Source organism: Syngnathus floridae, chromosome 9 (genome assembly GCF_059516105.1).
Source record: "Syngnathus floridae isolate MCC-2025c chromosome 9, RoL_Sflo_1.0, whole genome shotgun sequence".
In the NCBI taxonomy this organism is placed as follows: domain Eukaryota; kingdom Metazoa; phylum Chordata; class Actinopteri; order Syngnathiformes; family Syngnathidae; genus Syngnathus; species Syngnathus floridae.
In genome coordinates, this window is record NC_142421.1 from 8,604,139 (window position 1) to 8,622,124 (window position 17,986).

The 17,986-nt window shown below is 40.4% G+C and overlaps 3 protein-coding genes across 10 annotated transcripts; 2 read left to right on the top strand and 1 right to left on the bottom strand.

The window, feature by feature from the left end:
* The first annotated feature begins 597 nt into the window (after nucleotides 1–597).
* Nucleotides 598–6,515, top strand: ston1 (stonin 1). 2 transcript variants are annotated; one of them, XM_088384258.1, is made up of 5 exons: nucleotides 598–844; nucleotides 1,845–1,970; nucleotides 2,898–4,820; nucleotides 4,996–5,198; nucleotides 5,342–6,515. In XM_088384258.1, exons 2-5 carry the CDS (start codon nucleotides 1,886–1,888, stop codon nucleotides 5,405–5,407), a joined length of 2,277 nt encoding a protein of 758 aa, XP_088240384.1. In that variant the 5' UTR covers nucleotides 598–844; nucleotides 1,845–1,885; the 3' UTR covers nucleotides 5,408–6,515. The 2 variants fall into 2 exon arrangements, with proteins under 2 accessions (XP_088240384.1, XP_088240385.1); XM_088384259.1 differs by lacking the exon at nucleotides 1,845–1,970 and having other exon boundaries at nucleotides 599–844.
* A 487-nt stretch (nucleotides 6,516–7,002) lies between these two features.
* Nucleotides 7,003–10,569, top strand: gtf2a1l (general transcription factor IIA, 1-like). Of its 7 annotated transcripts, none has more exons than XM_088384262.1 (10): nucleotides 7,003–7,129; nucleotides 7,640–7,741; nucleotides 7,825–7,948; nucleotides 8,062–8,111; nucleotides 8,300–8,393; nucleotides 8,510–8,787; nucleotides 8,891–9,055; nucleotides 9,476–9,703; nucleotides 9,901–9,990; nucleotides 10,076–10,569. In XM_088384262.1, the coding sequence occupies exons 1-10, from the start codon at nucleotides 7,103–7,105 to the stop codon at nucleotides 10,181–10,183; spliced, it is 1,266 nt and encodes a 421-aa protein (XP_088240388.1). In that variant the 5' UTR covers nucleotides 7,003–7,102; the 3' UTR covers nucleotides 10,184–10,569. The 7 variants fall into 7 exon arrangements, with proteins under 7 accessions (XP_088240388.1, XP_088240389.1, XP_088240390.1 ...); XM_088384263.1 differs by having other exon boundaries at nucleotides 8,897–9,055; XM_088384264.1 differs by having other exon boundaries at nucleotides 8,543–8,787.
* Nucleotides 10,493–17,981, bottom strand: lhcgr (luteinizing hormone/choriogonadotropin receptor). The gene is made up of 11 exons (XM_088384260.1): nucleotides 17,681–17,981; nucleotides 17,457–17,528; nucleotides 16,314–16,385; nucleotides 15,587–15,661; nucleotides 15,260–15,334; nucleotides 15,000–15,077; nucleotides 14,774–14,842; nucleotides 14,095–14,169; nucleotides 13,554–13,742; nucleotides 13,396–13,443; nucleotides 10,493–12,404 (listed from the first exon to the last, which is right to left on the bottom strand). Exons 1-11 carry the CDS (start codon nucleotides 17,839–17,841, stop codon nucleotides 11,342–11,344), a joined length of 1,977 nt encoding a protein of 658 aa, XP_088240386.1. The 5' UTR covers nucleotides 17,842–17,981; the 3' UTR covers nucleotides 10,493–11,341.
* Between the last annotated feature and the right edge of the window lie 5 nt (nucleotides 17,982–17,986).

Below are 17,986 nucleotides of genomic sequence, written 5' to 3' on the forward strand. Positions count from 1 at the left end.
TCCCCTTTGCTGATGAAGCATCTTTCACTTTTATGTGAAATTTAACACAATTTTGGAAAGTTCATAAATCTATCGAAACCTGTAAAAAGGTCAGAGGTCATGAGTTCAGCTCAGGATCTCAAAGCCCCTATCATTTAATTTAGAGAGCATCATGGTAACAAATGGTTCTTATGTTGAATCTCAGCTTCAGCCTTCCTGTGTAGGGTTTGATGTTCTCTATGTGCTTGCGTGAGTTTTCCGCGTGCACTCCAACTTATTCTCACATTCAAAATAAATAGACGTATATGGCTGATGATATCAAGGGTTGTTCTAGTTCTTTGTGTTGAAAGCGCACAGGCCAGCAAAGTTATCCAATTATGCAACCATTTTCAAAAGGGAATGAACCTAAGTATTCTGGCCTAATCCTTGATTAATTAGTAGCATATTAAGATTTTTCTTGAACAATTCTGTACTTGTCTCTTCTGTACAGTCTCTTCACTTTTAAAAATGCTGAAATACTGCAGGAGCCCCTTTTAAAACAAATTCAACAATAGTTGCACAAACTATTAACATTTGTTACATAATCTGTGATTAAATCTATGATATGACGAGTAAACGATCGTTTTCAGTTGTACACAGTCAGTCCCAACAACGAAGAGAAGTTGAAGTGTTTCCTTTCCCACATTCCTGAACGCAACGCGGTTGTGTGTGTTTTTTTCCTGCAATGTCCCGTCGGAGGACGGTCGGACAGAGTTAACACTCCCGGGATTCACTGCCATTTTGAAGAGAACCGAACCGACCTGCTGTCATCTTTGTCCATCAAATTAAGTGATGACCTCAACGAGTGAACCATCTATGTGATTTTGTAAGTTTATCTTGCCTTTAGCTCAATTACTGCCTGCTTTCAGTGGAGTTGTGATAGTTTGTGCGACGTTCCAGTACGCCGAAAAGTCCGTTTTTTTAAGAAGTTAGGCTTGTGTTTTTGCAATGTTGTCAATCGTAGTAGTTGAGTTAAGGGCGTTTGCTGTTCAGTCGTGTGTTGAGCGTGTGACTAAACATACTATTAAGTTCACTAAGTCAAAACAATCGTGATAAGCTGCGAATCCGGTGAGCGGGCCTGCGTGTTCGGGACACGAGAGCTCGGGCGACGCTGTCGTGGGTGTCCGCGGCTGAAGCTCCGCTTGGATGCACTGAGCAGGGGAAGTGAAGTGATCGGCATCTTTCCTAACATTTACTGTAAATCCCTCCACTCTGGAGAGCACGACATCGCCAACCTCTCCTAACTTTCATAATGTAAGCACACCAAGTGGTCACAACAAAAGGTACACCTGCACAATCTAATAACAAGAGTTATACTTAATTCTCTAACTGAGCATGCAAAGTTTAAAGTAAAACCACGATTGCCAATTTTCTTTAATGTATTTTGCTATAAATTATGGTGGTTGGCATATGCACTTTATTGTTCAAGTACCTTTCTAACCATAGTCACCAAAACTGCATTTCAGTAGTGTAGTGCAGGGGCGATTCTAAGTTAAGGGGTGCTGAAAACTTTGGCACTTTGGGGTGCCTTGATCTACTTTTGGGGTACTTCAGCACCCCCAAATATGGACTACACAGGCCAATGCTGTACTATTGTGAAAGCAGAATCACTGACACAGCTCTTGTATAAGATCTCACTAGATACTGCTGGTATATTTCATACTATGAAATAAAAACTCCAGAGGAAAAAAAGTACTGTTTTAAAATGACTCCCATGTTATTATATTCCACTTATTGTTCTATTATGGTTGGGAAAGAGCTGGGGTCCATGGAATAAAAGTTAATAATGGCTAACGAGTGATGCTTGTTGCACGTTGTGTTTCCAGTGTGTGTGCTGAGCAGCAGTTTCTCTTCTGCTCGCTTACTGATGAGTCGACACTTTGCCTCTGGAAATGGGTCATCGCATTCTCTGCACTTGATAACAGTGACTGTGGTCAAACCAACCATCAAATGCAAGTCTAATTGGGTTTTTTGTTGTTTTTAACATAGAATTACTGTTTTTGAACTCATTGTATTTTCAAGGCATGATGTAACTCTCCACATGATTGAGCATGTTGGAATTGCTCATCTATCCGTACATGATGCTCTTAGTTTTTATAAACCAGCTTTGATGACTGTGATGTCCTAAAACGGCGTGGCCTCATTATGAAACAGAATGGCGCATTTTACAACCCGTTTGACTCAGTCAACTCTGTCTGGTTATCAGTCTGTTATGTGTTCTAGCTTGTTGGGCTGATATGACTCAGAAATAGTTTGCATTTTATAGGTAGTCCTATTTACAATGGGCTCATCACATTTCGCGTGTGTTTTTCAAGTTGATCTTGCGTTTAGGTAATATTTGTTGTATGTGCAGACAAATGAGAGCGCATTGCCACATGAGTGCATGTCTGTTTGTCCAAAAAGAATGTATGGAATTTATTCTTTTGTTCTGTAAATATTTAGAAGCTTCTCTTTTCTGTTCTGCTTAGGGAACAGGAGTTCTGTCCCAAAAAATATTGAAATGTAGAGGAAGGGAGGAGCTCATGGAAAAGCCTGTACTTGTCTTTTGACTTTTGTTTTTAGCTAAATTTATTCCACCCTATCTGTCCGTCCGTACGACCAAAATCATCTGCTTTTCTGAGGTTGGATCAAGGGTGCTCATTGGTCCCGTAAAACGGAATTGAGGCTTCTTTAAAGTTGTTGCCTTCCAAATATTACATAACTTTACAGAGGGAACCCCAGACTTGAACACTTGTACATGTGCAAACGCTTTGACATATATCCTGCATTTCATTTCAATACATTGACTTGAGCTCACCTTGTTCAAGCAAATCCACCTTATCCAATGAAATCTCTTCCATGATTTTCTAACTGTTTTCTGTAATCTCCCCTTCTTGCAGATAAGACTCATTCTGCGTCGTCAAAGCAAAGCAGGAGCTTTTGTTTTGAAGTGCTATCAGTCATGTGTTCCACCAATCACTCGAACTGGGTTACATTTGAAGATGACAACACAGCATTTTCCTCACCACAGAAGCCCCGACAATCAACAGGGTGTATCAAAGCGGCACTACCACGCCCCAATGGTCTCAAATTAGTGCTTCCTCCTATCAGAGACACTTCCTGGAGCCTGAACAGCTCCCTGGAATCTCCTCAAAGCCAATCAAGTGTCAGTGGAAGTTCATGTGTTTTGAGTAACACGCCCCTACACACCCCCGTGAGTGGTGTTTCAAGACTCGCGTCTCCATTTCGCTCCAACTCCAGAGAGGAAAGCAACTTCTTCCAGCGCTTCAACAGCACATCTCCCACTTCTACTCCCTCTCCTGCACCAGAAACCCCGAGACTGAGTTCAGATGGATCAAACCCCTTCCCTACTTACCAAGCGAAGTCAGGACACTTGAACCCTTTCTGGGACAGCTCTGGACACAGCATTGATGCGGGCAGCTCCTCCTCAGACTCAGAGCCTGACAACAGTCTACCACGTTTCTTTATACGGACCAAAGATGGCCATGAGCCTCCACGTGATCACCTCCAGAACACTTTGTCTTTTGTTTGCAACAAAATGGAAGGCCTCCGAGCAGAATCGGACAATAACGGTGAGACAGAAAGCTACAAGAGAGATGAGCGGTCACTCAGTTCAAAATGTGAGGTGATAAGCGAGGGACCTTCTCAGTTTGTCCCCCGGGGCTTGTTTCGTAGCCACAGGAGGGATGGTTGGCCTGTGATGCTCAGGATTCCAGAAAAAAAGAATCGCATGTCATCAAGGCAGTGGGGGCCCATCTACCTCCGTTTGTTACCAGGAGGTGTCCTGCAGATGTATTATGAGAAAGGTCTTGAGAAACCCTTCAAAGAGTTCCAGCTCCTGCCTCAGTGTCGGCTCTCGGACCTCAAGCTAGAAAGTTACAGCGAGCCTCGCAAAGTTCTCACAGTGAAAGTCGAACATTTCACCTACACCGAAAAGAAACGCTACCACCCCAAGCTGGAGGTGAATCATGAAGCAGAAGTGGAACAACTCCTCAAGTTTGGCTCCACTATACACAAAGACATGGAGGACCTGGTGGTCTCCATGGAAGAGGAGATCTTTAAGATGCCACTACCCCACCAGCCTAGGCGGAGTTACGAGGAGCAGGAGCTGTCGCTGCAGATCACTGACCACATCTGGATACAACAAGATAAGTTTGGAGGAGTCATGGAGCGGACTGCCTTCACTCAGGTTCACTGTCTTGCTTTCCTGAATGGAGTCGGCGATTGCTTTCTCGCTCTAAACGACCTAGGCCTGTTGCGTTCAAATGCGAGTTATGGATCTGAAGATGACAATGAGCTCTGGATGGAGATCACAGACTGCCACCTCCACAAGTGTGTGAATGAGACCGAGTTTCACATGTCCAGACTGATAAAGTTCAATCCTCCTGATGCTTGTCGAGTGGAGCTGATGCGGTACAAGACCATGTATTTGGGTTGCACAGAAATTCCTTTCTCGATAAAAGCTGTGGTCACCGTTCAAGGTGCCTATGTTGAGCTACAGGCCTTTCTTAACATGTCAGGAACATTCCTCTCCGCCACGGGGGTGTCGGACACGTATCCACTGTGTGAGAATGTAGAATTGCGCGTGCCGGTGCCAGGTGAATGGGTCAAAGTGACACAAACTGCGGCCTTGCTGCGGCAGAAGTCACTAAAGGCCCGCATGAACAGAAATGCCCGCTTGGGTTCCTTCAGCAATGCACAGTCTCAGCCTGTCATGCAGGTATCGGTCGGCAGCGTCAAGTACGAGAATGTCTATTCGGCTGTCGTCTGGAAGATCGACAGGCTCCCGGCAAAGAACACAGGTAACGCACACCGTATGCTTGACGAATCTGTTTTGTCCACAATGACCCATATAAATGCAATGGCAATAATTACAGTACTTGAATACAATAACTTCAATGGAGATCATTGCATCGGAAAGTGCCAATGTTTGCCGTAGAATGAGTTGAGCCCCTGACTTTGTTTGTTCCCTTGCAGCAATCGACCACCCTCATTCATTCTCCTGCAAGTTAGAGTTGGGATCTGATCAGGAAATTCCAAGCGACTGGTATCCGTTCATCACAATGGAATGTGAGATCATGGGTGCTGTCGTGTCACAGACTTCAGTCAAGTCACTGGGCACAGTCAACGACATCCAGCCACAGAAACGCGTGACTAGCTGGACACGCTATCATTGTCAGGTAAAATGGCTCGAGTGGTGGGGGCGTGGCTTCGGTGGCTCAAGTTACCTTGTGTATGAAATAAAATCAAATCTGCTGCCTTGCCTTTGGAAAATTAATGTTCCAATTATAATCTCACCAATTTGTGTGGTTTTTCCTCCCAGGTGGAAGTGGAGAAGAAATGGATTGAAATCGAGTCAAAGAAGGAATCCAGCTGTATGACACAGTGATGATCAAAGAAACTCCTTTTTTAAATATGAATTTAAGACGGGTGACAAGGGACTTTATTCCTAATATTTCATGTCATACTTAACTAATTTCACATTGCTTGGTATTACCAGTATTGCTCATGAAGGTTCAGTCCTATAACTAAGACTGCATGTGTAATCATCGTAACACTTGCACTTTACATGTAATTGTTAAAAATGAAATAACATGTATGAGAACTGTGTTTAGGCTTGCATTTCTATCATCTGCACTGCCCTCTAGATCATTTTCAGCCTAAATAAATGAATAGGCTGAGATTATTAATGAGCAGTATTCGCTGTTTGGGATAAGTAGATTTCCGTCGGGTTTGCAATTACGCCCCGTGTTGCACACTTGAATTAATTATAGTTCATGTTAATCAAAAGTTTTGACTCATGCTCTAAGCATCTTTCATTCCACATTGCTCAGAGGACAAGTAAGTCAATTAACTTGCACTAAAATATGGCAAATGCTTGACATCATCCAGAAGAAATAACATGAAAACGGAAACACCTCGTGGAAGAATGATTTAATCTATCACAGTGATGCAACTAGCTGCTTCATTTTGTCTATAACTTGGACTCGTTTGACTGAACCAAATGAATTTTAGTTGTAATGACAAAGCTGGTTGACATTTTTTTTTGCATTGGTCTTACAAATTGCCAAATGATTACACAGTCAAAGCGTAACAAATGTTTTACACAGGGAATTGGCAAATTGTGTATTTAATTATGCATCTTATGTCTGTGCACAACTGCTGCTGCAAAGTCCCACGACTAACACTCATAGTCTTAAATTACGCATAACTATTTAACATACTGCCAAGGCAGTTTTAATGAAACCCATTTTTTTTTCTGCATCCATCTCATCCCATGTGCTGCTTCCGTTTGCCTTTAAGTCTTTATCAAAGTTCAGTTCTGGCGGAATGTGCTTTCATTGAATCAAATCTTATGCTTTGTATTTAACTGTTCAGCCTGGTCACAATGAACTCAGAGGCCTTCATTTAAGACTGATAAGCAGTATGCGCTACCCAAATCCTGTCCTACCAAAGTAAAATGGGAAATAAACCTATATGACTTTTAAAACTCTCAATGGTTCCTTTGTTTGTGTATCCCACTATCTGTCTATGCTTACACACACATTATTCAAAGTTAAAAAAATTTACCTTCGGCTCTTTGGCCTTGAAGCAAAACTGAACCCTCTGCATACTGGATATTGTTTTCCCAAGCCATGCTGCACAAAGAACTTGGTTGTGTGCACTGCAAGTGATACATCTAGTGCACACACTCTACGCATGATAAGAATATCTTAAGGTCAAAGTGGTAACTGAAATGTTAATCTTCAGATGGCTGGTTTGGTGTTTGTGACAGACAGCGCCTTCGGTGACCTACTGGCGAAGCCTTGAATGGCTCCCCAGAGATAAGATAATCCCTCTGTGGTGCACTCACAAAGTTCCAGTTGACACAAAATAAAAGGTGAAATTTCTACAGTCCATTTCTAAGGGAGTATTCATTGAGTAAAAGTAAACAAGGAAATACAAGAAGAAAGGCTCTTCATGCCAGCTCAGTTCAAATCACACCCCCTATTTTGAGGCTCATTACAATCACCTGAGAGTGACTGTGGAGAACATTAATTCTGATGAAAGTGTCCTGTGGCTCCATTTTTATTTCCCTTCAATCATGCTGACCAACTCAGGCCCAGCGGTGGTAAGAGCTGCTTTTGCCAGCAAAGTTTGGAGTATGGACAGGATCATTTGTAAAAAAAATATATATATATATATTGTAGGCTATCTCAGTGGAGCTTTCTAGCCATTAATTGGTGTGGTTTGTTTTTGGGTGTGCAGTTCGTCTTATTTGGCCTCTAGTGAAAATGTGACACAGAGTATTATAGTGTGTAATGTATGACATCTAAGGACATATTTCATCCAAATTGCAATGGAGGACTTTGTTTCAAGTCCTGTGCTGAGCCCAAATGAACTTTGTAGGCTGAAAGAGTTCATTTGTAGCATAATATAACATAGCTAATGTGGACTCCTCATATCAGCCTATATAGTGTACTGTAGTTCATATAAGCAGCCTTCTATAATCATGAGTCTGCTAACTTTGATACTCAGACGTATTAATTAGTTTTAGAACGATTTATTGCACTTTCCCATGATTCTCACTAGTGACAAGGCCTGTATTGATTTATTAGACTTTTCTGGGAAATGATTGCAGGTAAAGCTCTATCTGTCAATAATTGATGATGTGATCGAGAGCATGAGGGAGCTGTTCTCGGATGAGGGCCTTGAAGACTGCATCCTGGATGATTTACGACATGTAAGTCTTCAGTGTACTGTTTTATTCCAGCCGGCTTTGGCAAACGAATGAGAGAAAAAATATCAGCCTCTTCTGCCGTGCAGCTTTGGGAGACAAAGATGATGGAGTCAAAGGCCATGGAGGACTTCAGGAAGAACAACATAAACTCTCCAAACTTTGTGCTGCAGCTTCCACCCAACTACAGCCGTAATGATGCAGAACCCCCAGGTAGCACCAAGGCATGAAGACTTTGCTTATCGGTTATCATTCACATCGGCTGTACCTGTCATATTTACTATGTGATGTGAATTGAGTTCTATTTTGCTATTCTCTTATGACAGCTTCGGTAATGATCCCCCCAAGTCAGAATATTCACAATTTCCATGTCCAGGCAAGTATGTTTTGCGATTCATTTAAATATTGTCAATAATTTTGGAGAGCGTTATTTACCAAACTCATCAAACTTGTGTATCTATTGACCACAAAAGATTCTGGGCTACCTGCCAATGGATGTATTTCAGTATAATGAGCTCCTTGTGTGTATAGTTACAATAACCTGTAGCAAATATTTAATTGCAGAACAACTGTGAGGCTCTTACCACCTTCTCACTTCCTACTGGTCTATCTTACCCAGTGCAGATACCTGCTGGAGTCACTCTACAAACAGCTTCTGGTATGAGATGAGTTATCATATCAGCTGTCAATTTATTTTTACTTTTATTTTGTTAATTGTTATAAGTTCTGCTAAACTGATTGGTTTGAATCACTCTCTCCCTTTATTACTCAAAGGTCAACTTTACAAGGTCAATGTTCCTGTTGTAGTCACTCAGGCCCCAGCAGGTCAGCAAACATCGCAACAGCCGCAGAATGTCACTGAGCAAAAAGAGGCTCCTGATGCGCCACAGACTTCATTACAACCCGGCAAAACACTTCCACATGGACCGATGCCACTGCCTGTACCAACCTCGGGCATCCCGCCACCACCACCGCGAGATTCTCTTTTACCGCCCAGTCAAGAGAGCAGTGTCCTCCAGCAAGACGCTATGCCAGAGTACCCACAAATTGAGGTATCAAATCATCATCGCCATCATGTCTCCACCCCGATTGGTCCAGAGAGCCATTTGCTTCCCGAGCCTGGGAACGAAAACTCAAGTCATCCATTTGTTTGAGTTCCAGATCGGCAGCGAGGAGGTTTTCACAGACACAACTCGGTTTAAGAGCAGCGACATTGACGACATCCTCAAAGTGGTCATTGAAGAGGAGCGAGAAAAAGCGGCAAGAGCGAGAAACTTGGCTCACACCAACTCTTATGACCAGCCTGAATCCATTCTGGGGGTAATTTCAATCTAACAGATCAGGGTCTACGATACGATTCACAATTTTAAATCTTTAATACACTTTATTCATCATGAAAATGGCGCAATTTTTGCCAACACAATGTTTGCAATTTGATGTGTTCTGTGTTAGAGAATTTTTGGGCCAATTAAGTGAAATTGGATAATTTATCTCTTGTTAAAGTGGGTACGAATCCATGGTAGGCCTATATCACAATTGTAATTTATGTTGGTAGGCTTTGCAACTAATTCTAATTACAACCTACAGATGAAAAATCAAAAGTAATTGTAAGATTTTTTTCACTTGGCAATCATTTTTATCCTCAGCACTGACATTGGAAACTTTTTTGTTGTAAAACTTCCATCTCTATTCCATCAAAATTTTCTTTCCTTTCTGTTCATCATCACCGTCATCCACAAGCTGGACCTGGAGTACAACTACAATGAACTGTCAGACATCGTCCAACTGGACGGTGCGGCAGACAATTCGGATCCAGACGAGGAAGACGTGCCGCTGGAGGAGAATGAATTCCTAGGTATGATCAATGCAGAGGCCCTCAAGGCTCTGCAAGCAGGCGTGAGCAGTGATGGCAACAGCACCTCCTCCAGTAGTGACAGTGAAGCAGTTGAGGAACAAATAGAAGATGAGGTATGGGTTCCATTTTATAGGCATTGTCCCACTGCCCGCTGTAGCATGCAAGAGATGCACTGTAGCTTGAAAAGCAGCCTCTTAACTAATGTAGGTAATGAAACAAATAAAATTATTTTCTCCTTTATTCCAAATGATGAAAAAAATTTGAGTAGTTGAAATGATTGAATTCGAAGCCTCACTCTTCTGTTCAACAGGATCCATTGAATTCAGGTGACGATGTGTTTGAACAAGACATCCCAGATCTCTTTGACTCGGAGAACGTTATTGTTTGCCAATATGACAAAGTTAGTACGTGGCCTCTCAGCAAATGAAAATTCTGAGCTTTCATTCTTTATGCCGCAACGTCTTTGTGTTCTTTCTGCTTTGCAGATTCACCGCAGTAAGAACCGCTGGAAGTTTCATTTGAAAGATGGGGTCATGTGTTATGGTGGGAGGGATTATGTGTTCTCTAAAGCTGTTGGGGAAGCAGAATGGTAATGTGCTGCTACTTGCCCATCCATTTTTTTTTTCAAATTGCTTTTCATCATTAGGGTTAGGGCAAGTCAGGGCAACTCATCCCAGCTGACAAGATATGGCGCTGAACTAGTCTCCAGTCAATCACTGGGACTGGTACTGATGACGCAGGGAAAAAACATTACTACATAGGACATGATGCGAATATAGATAAAATTTATAGTCATCAGTGTGATAAAAGAAAAATTGACACAATGACTTTAATTTATTGTATATGAAATTTGATTTCACAATGTATGAGTTTATGTTCTGTATTTTGTTTAAAGAGTTGTATTCAAACAAAACATGTAATGTTTTTTTTCCCAATGCATTTACCATGCTGTGTCAATGAATAAATCTTGAGAAAGTGACTTTTAGTTTTATGTCATAATAGCTATTATAAATGATCTGGGACTGGATTTTAACACCTGCTTCGAGGTGTTACCCTGTGGCATTTTGACATTCTCATTAGTTTCACCCATTCCATTCACACTAGTATCCAGGTGCTGCTTATCACCTTACAATCTTAAATGCGAGAGAAAATTGCTTGAATTGTCTTTTTCTTTAATGAGTTGAAACAAAAACATGACTGTGGTTCAGACTGTGCAAACACAATCTGCTGTCAGTACCAGGCTAAGGTTGGAAATGAAGCATATACAAATGTATTCAATGTCCAAAACTAAAATTATATTTGCTTTAACTTTTTTTTTAGTGAATGTATCATTTCTTAACTTATTTGCCCAAAGAACCAGAAAAGGTTTAGTTTTGGACATAAAAGTGCAAAGGTAAAGGTGCAAACCTCAAATAAATTTCTAAAACAACAAAAACAATCTCATGAAGAGTAATTTGTGGTTCAATGCCATTGAGAGCGCTACAACATCTAAAATGTCTGAATGTTCTCACAGGATGATACCTTATTGTTTTTGTTGTGTACATGCTGGAACATCTGTCCATCCAACCATCCATTTACTTTTCAGTTTGTCCTCTTGAGAGTCATGGGTGATCTGGAGTCTATCTGCGCTTACTTGGAGTGAAAGGCAGGGTACACGCTAAGCTCTCTCCATCGTGGACCAAGTTTTTGAAGAAATGTATAGGTTAGGCAGATGATGAATTCTTCCTTCGACCTCTCATTCACGTGAGAAGCTAAAGCGTGGTTTCCTGCTGGACATTATTTGGAGGCAGGTAAATTGGGAACTGTGGGCCTTTACCTTTGAACGCTATAAGAGTACCCCCCCAACGTTGGAACAGAAGCCGCACCTCTTTCCTAAAGCCCCGAGTGAAGATGGTGTACAAAAAAGGGTTGCAGAGAGAATTGATAGGATAAAAAATGATAAGAAGAATCTTGGAGTCAGACATGGTGATAAGGGGCATGTGCAGGGTTGCAGAGATTGCAAAGAAGGAGATTGGTGCCATGCAAAGGAAGTCGGTGAAAATGAGCACTGCCATGCGCTTGGCGAGCTTTGCGTCATTGTAGCGATTGGCGGGCGCCGGCTTGCGGACACTCTGGTAGATGCACACGTAGCAGAAACACACCCCCAGAAATGCGACAACATTAAGCGAGAGCACAATCATCACGTATGCCTGAGCAGCCCGTGTATCGATATCCATTGGGAGACAGACGCTCACCTTGCCATAGCTGCTGACTCCCACTAGGGGCAGCAGAGCAACTAGCAGGGAGAAGGCCCAACCTGCGACCATGATGGCCACCACATGGTGCATGCTAAGCCTTTTGTTCAGATCAATGGCATTGATGATAGTGTACCAGCGTTCAAAACTGATCACAGTGAGCGTATAAACTGATAGCTCGCTTGAAAACATCGTCAGGAAGCCTGACATGTCGCATCCTGGGCCCGTCTGCCATTCCGTGGCGTGGTTATAGTACTCGTGGCGAGAGTGGCAGTCCATGCGGGCAATGAGCATCAGGTAAAACCCCATGCACAGGTCTGCCAGGGCTAGGTTACATATGAGAAACCGGGAGATGGTTAACTTGCGACTGGTAAAAAGCAAGATGGCCAGCACAGTGAGGTTAGCAACAATGGTTAAAAAAGCGATTATCCAGGTGACGTTGCCCAGGATGGGACCCAGGAGGTCCTCACAAGGGTTAAAAGGATCTGGTTCCGGCGTGCACTGGATGCCGGGGTTGCTGGGACAAATATGTTCCAAATGTGGATGGTCGTTGTAGAGGTCAGTGCCTCGACCTAAATTTCTGGAGGACCAAAGAAATTTGAGTTATTTTAAAAAAATGACTTCTCTGATGAATGATGTCCATTATATGATACATCTGTAGTGCTGCATTTCCCTCCTTATCAAGAAATGTAGTACATGGTCAAATATTCCAAGAGAAATGATTTTGGAACGTGAAAGGGAGTCTGAGAAAATTCACTCCTCATAGTATCCAGGTTCAAACTCATCCTCAGAACTGTGAGGCATTATTGCTACCCACACATATCAGAATTTATTAAATATTACCACTGGAATTTGTTTTTGGAAAGAATAGAGTGACCTGCCAACAGTCTTGACCTTGACAAAATTGAGCACCATTGGGGTCTGCTTGGGTGTGCTTTTGTTTGCGCTAGAGTAACCATCACAGTCAGATTGGCTGAAAACTCCTACTGAGGAGGAGAACACCAGCGTGAAGAGGAGGTGCCAACAGAGATGGATGTTTTCCAACACAATAGGTGAAGGAACCGACTGTTTGGTAAAATATAAAATTATACAATTGTTGTTGACTTACTCCTGAAAAGTCGGTAAAAGTAATACTGATTCAGCTCAAGGACTTAATAAGAAAGTACCAACTGAATTTTTTTTTTTTTTCAAAACCATTGTGTAATGCTCCCTGGTCGAAGGTTTTCCGTGTTAGCTGCTATTCTTCTTTTTTCTGCCTTGACCCCAAGATTTCAAACAATTTAGTTCCTCCCTTTTGTCTTTTTTACACTGTATACATGGAGGTTATTTTTTCCAACCATGAAAACAAGTCTACAAGTAGTAGTAGATATGTTTTTGCAACAGTTGCATGCAGTCAAAAGCATTGACCTACATTCACAAACTATATGAAATTGTGCCTATTTTTTTCTCTTCATTTCATCGCGTGTGTTGTGTGATTTTGCAGCTTCTCGTGGATATTTTTTTTTATTGTCCAATCAGATTCTAGCGTCTATGTGTTGACAAGTAGGCTGTGTTGTATTTTAACAACTTACGTGTGAATCGATTCACAAAACGGCGATGGATTCTCGAGGGCTTCTTGTCTGTAAATATAAAATCAGGTGTTAAGTGTGGTCAACATCAAACTTTTGATAGTTTGCATTCATATTTGTCATATTATTTCACATTACACCAATAAGAGAGTATTGTTTACCTATGCTTGCTGTACCACAAGTGGAAAGCACAGCACTGGCTTGCATAAGTCAGTTCGGCCACCCCCAGCTCGGCCAGGCTGTCTAATGGAGGAAGGCGCTTCAGTGCATAAGCAGATTTGGCTTTCAGGCGCTTTACCTGCTCCAACCCTTTCCGAGGGAGGGAGCTCAATGCTGTGGAGGACACATCCCTGAATCACACATATAGAACAGGTTACTCCTAACTATCACCCTGATTACCCACGGAAGAAAGAAATTCCTTTCGGATAGGCATTGGAGGATGTCTGCCCTTGAGTAAAAACAATGCTGGTCACTAATAGAGGAAATATGACAGCTATAACAAAATCAAACAAACAAACAATGGTCTAATATGGTCTGTGGGGGGTTAATGATAGTCGTCTTTTTTCATCAGTTGTGCGTTTACTGCTAAATTAAAACAATTATTAGTCTACTATGCCTTTCAAAATTGATTTGTAACCCCCTAAAAACTGACTGGCAGAATTTTGACCTATTTTATTGGGTGAGTGTATTTTTAAAACTCACAGATAAAGCGGGCCCAAGGCTCCTTCGAAAGCATCTTCTGGAATGTTGCACAGATGTCTGTTGTGCCTTAAATCCCTACAAAGGAAGAAAATTAGCTACATTTAAAGTGAGCAGTTTGAAGTTTAAATGCAATTTTACAATCCATTGTTTTATTTTCGACACAAATCTATTCTGGCAGAATTTGGCAGTGAGCTCAGCTGTTTTTTTTTTTCCATCAGTAAGGAAATGCTTAGCACACCAATTGCTTGCCAAAACAAATTTTTGTATGTAACCGAGGAATAAGTTGATGCAAAAAATTGTACTGAACAAAGATATCTTGAGTGACCAATATCCGCCCATTGAGCTGACATCACATATGTGTTGTTTTTTTTAAATACTTTTGAGGCCAAAATATGCTATCATTTAGATTGAACTCCAAATTGTACAAGATTTTGGCTGTTCAACTTTTGAGGCTCATTTTATCTATTTGTGTGTAGAGTGGGCATTTCTACCCATCAACATCTAGCAGTGTGTGGAAGGGCAAGAAAACAAAGGGACAACCAGTCTTTGTTTCGTCTTGAATACCATTTGTTTGCTCTATTTGATGATTAGAAAGAGAAAGCTATTAAAATTATCCACCGTTCTGGAAAATGACAAGGAAAATACATCAACCTTCAAAAATCACCAATGGAAGACTTACAGCGTTCTGATGAAGGTTCCATTAAATGCATGTGGGTTGATTTCCTTAAAACCGCTTCCAATCAGGCTTCTGTCAAGGTCAAAATTTACTGTCAACAAATCCAGTGGTCCAGGTCACAGTGAACATTCAGTTACTTAAGCACATTTGAGAAGCAAAATAAATGACAAAAAAAAAAAGCATTCTTAAACTACTGCTGAACCATATTTGGGTAATATGATCTACTCACATGTCACTGGGCATCTTTGTCATACCATTGAAAGAATTGGCAGGGATATTTTCTATGGCCATGTTTTCTTGCATTTTTCTGCAAAATTTGATAGAAAAGGTTTTGCTAACTATTCGGACAAAATAATGTGAATACAGCTTGATGTATGTATGCTGATGTTGGTGGGCATTCATTGCTATACAAAAAAGGCAAAAATGTAAGCGCACCACACAAATAAGATGTTGACAGCCACTTTATTAAGTTTGAATGGGATTACTTACAGGCTGAAGGGGAAGGCCAAGGAAGATATAGTGGATAAGTCGGGGAAGTGAATCACCCCAGTGCCAAAGATGCATCTGTAAAAAATATTATTTACATGATGAGGGCCTACTTTGAAGGTACTCTTTAATCTCCATGTTGCAACATGAACAAAATATTTTTTGCATTAGTACTCTTGACTTAATGTTTTGTTGTTGTCATCCCAAAGGTTGTCAGCCTGAATATAAGCTTCATCAACTAGATGCTATAACTAAATATGGCAGCTGTTTACATACTGACAAAGACAATCTGAAATAATGATATAATTATCCAAAAGAAGAAATACTTACAAATAATTCAAATCAGGCAGATCAGTGAAGGCACCGTTTTCAATTGTCCTTAAATGTTTCATGTTTTTAAGAGTGCTGCGGGCATACGAATACAGAAAGAAATGGAATTTTTATTTTTTATTTTTCAGTTTTACTACAGCAACAATTAAAAGTTTGGACAGTTTCTTGCTCAACATCACTAGTACATATGTGTGTCCAAGTATTTGACTGATGTTCTATGTCAAACGATTGCTTTGAAGAAGGTTATATAACAAAGAAACCCCAAACATTCTTTGTGGAGGACTTTTGCATAATAGTACAGCTGAAGCGTAATCAGTCATGTACACTCCCCTCCAAAACAATTGGAACAGTGAGACCAATACCCCCTTTTTTTAAGGAAGTTTATCTTAAATGAGACAAACGTTTAGCAATTCAGCTTTTATTTGAAAATAAATTACATCAAAATTGGATACATAACTTAGAATATACAGTATTTGTTATTTGTGATAAATAAAAATAGATTGTTCTTTATCCATATAAAAATGTTAAGTTGAACAACAACTTCAACTCAAAACTTGACTTACATTAATATTTTCATATAAACCCAAATGTTTCTGTCAAAAGGAAATTTATAACAATTGTCCTCACTGTTCCAGTACTTTTGAGGGCAAGTGTGATTGTTTGATTCGGTGAAAATTAAAGTGGAAAATGCAGGAGTCTTGTTTTGACATGAACGCTATATACATACATTTCTCTTAAGCCGGGGATGGAGAGAAAGGCGTGCTTCTGTATCCGGGTTGCGGTGCTGTAGTAAATCATACTGTGGCACACACACACACATTGTACATTAGGTTTAGACATATGCTGAGGGACTAAATAAATAATAACTGAAGGATCTTACGTCTAAGTATAAAAATTTCAATGGTATTTAAGAGGTCAACAAAGCAAAAAACAACATGTATACGGAAAATAATAAAATAGTAAACAAATTAGTACTCTACTGGTGTGCTGTGACAGAACCTCGTGCCACAAACAAATTCTTGGATTAATACATTTCATATGACATTGTAATCATCTGCGACACAAACACATTTCACTTTTTGTGTCTTGAAATCTAGGCCAGAACTCATCATCATAGGAAGAAGGACAGCAACTACCATGTAAATAGATGGATGAGTTGATAAATTATATTAATTTGAAATGGTTAGGGTTACAAACTTCCATTAATTGGTATGCAAGCAGTAGTTTTCAAGAAGATTTGTAACACCTGATCTCGGCCAAATGAAAATCTTGAAAAAGTATGACGTCTAAACAAAGACACTGAATGGTAAACACACTTCTAGATTTGTCCCTGAATGTTTTGTTTATTGATAGACGCATACCTGACCTCTTTCCTTTTGTTACCACTATTATGTTCATACACGTAAACAGTTACTGGCACCAAATATAACAGTCAAAGCAAAAATGTTTTATCAACACTGTTGAGAGCTGTGCATGGAACATGCTTGTTGTTGTGGGTATGATAGTGATTTGAAATAATTTAATACATTTTAAACAATATTATTAACGGTGTCAAGGAAGATTATTACAACCTGAGTTCTGTAATCAATACACACAGCCAGCGTTATTTATTTTTGACCAGAACAAAACCCAAACATTTAATGTGTACAAGAAGCCAAATAGTGCAAATGGATTACTACTAAACAAAAACAAAAAAACAATCAAATTATGTTGTATTTATTAGGACGACAATAACAATTCTAACTTGATCTCTAATTCAGCTGTTGTTCCTGCTAGAACTTGATACAAACATCAATATTCATGCTACTCTGCTGAACTCAACCTAAGAAGATATTCTTTAATATACGGTATATTATATGCAATAACTTACATCAGTTTTATGTTGATCAGTTCTTTGAAGGCATGAGTTGGAAGTTCTTTGAGATCCAGGTGTTTGAGAACTCTGTTAAATATGTGAGAATGGAAATGGTTTAATTTACAGTTTTCCCTCTGCTTTGTCCAGCAGAAATGTTACAGCAGAATGTCCCAAAAGTGACAACATAAAAGCTTGAGAATAACCACAAAGAAGGAGAACTTATATACTTAAATACTTACATGGATGTGGTGTCACTTTCAGAAGCCACTTGAGTGTCATTGCTGCATTGGAAGCTGGAGGCTGTGCAGTGGCAAATTTTTGGACACTTGAACATCTCATAGGAGGTCACACTGAGGATGCTGGAAAATGCAACCACAACCCAGAGCACCTGGGAGGTCATTTGTGAAATGAAAAATGAAAAAAACTTTCTTACAAAAATCCCAACTACTAATTAAAATAAATGTAATATTCCAATCCTAAACTGCAATAAAAAAAAGGTGAATATCTTTCCTTCTTTTAAGTATCAGCAGTGGTGTTGCCTTGAT

Bases quoted from the DNA above. Each gene is read 5' to 3' on its own strand.
- ston1 (XM_088384258.1), top strand. From the start codon at position 1,886: ATGAGTCGACACTTTGCCTCTGGAAATGGGTCATCGCATTCTCTGCAC. The intron at 4,821-4,995 runs GTAACGCACACC...GTTCCCTTGCAG, and splicing joins GCTCCCGGCAAAGAACACAG to CAATCGACCACCCTCATTCA. The intron at 5,199-5,341 runs GTAAAATGGCTC...TTTTCCTCCCAG, and splicing joins GGACACGCTATCATTGTCAG to GTGGAAGTGGAGAAGAAATG.
- gtf2a1l (XM_088384262.1), top strand. From the start codon at position 7,103: ATGCTGACCAACTCAGGCCCAGCGGTG. The intron at 7,130-7,639 runs GTAAGAGCTGCT...AAATGATTGCAG, and splicing joins CCAACTCAGGCCCAGCGGTG to GTAAAGCTCTATCTGTCAAT. The intron at 9,056-9,475 runs GTAATTTCAATC...GTCATCCACAAG, and splicing joins AGCCTGAATCCATTCTGGGG to CTGGACCTGGAGTACAACTA.
- lhcgr (XM_088384260.1), bottom strand. From the start codon at position 17,841: ATGACCTCCCAGGTGCTCTGGGTTGTGGTTGCATTTTCCAGCATCCTC. The intron at 15,078-15,259 runs GTAAGTAATCCC...CAAATTTTGCAG, and splicing joins TTGGCCTTCCCCTTCAGCCT to AAAAATGCAAGAAAACATGG. The intron at 12,405-13,395 runs GTAAGTTGTTAA...TTGGTCCTCCAG, and splicing joins TTTTGTGAATCGATTCACAC to AAATTTAGGTCGAGGCACTG.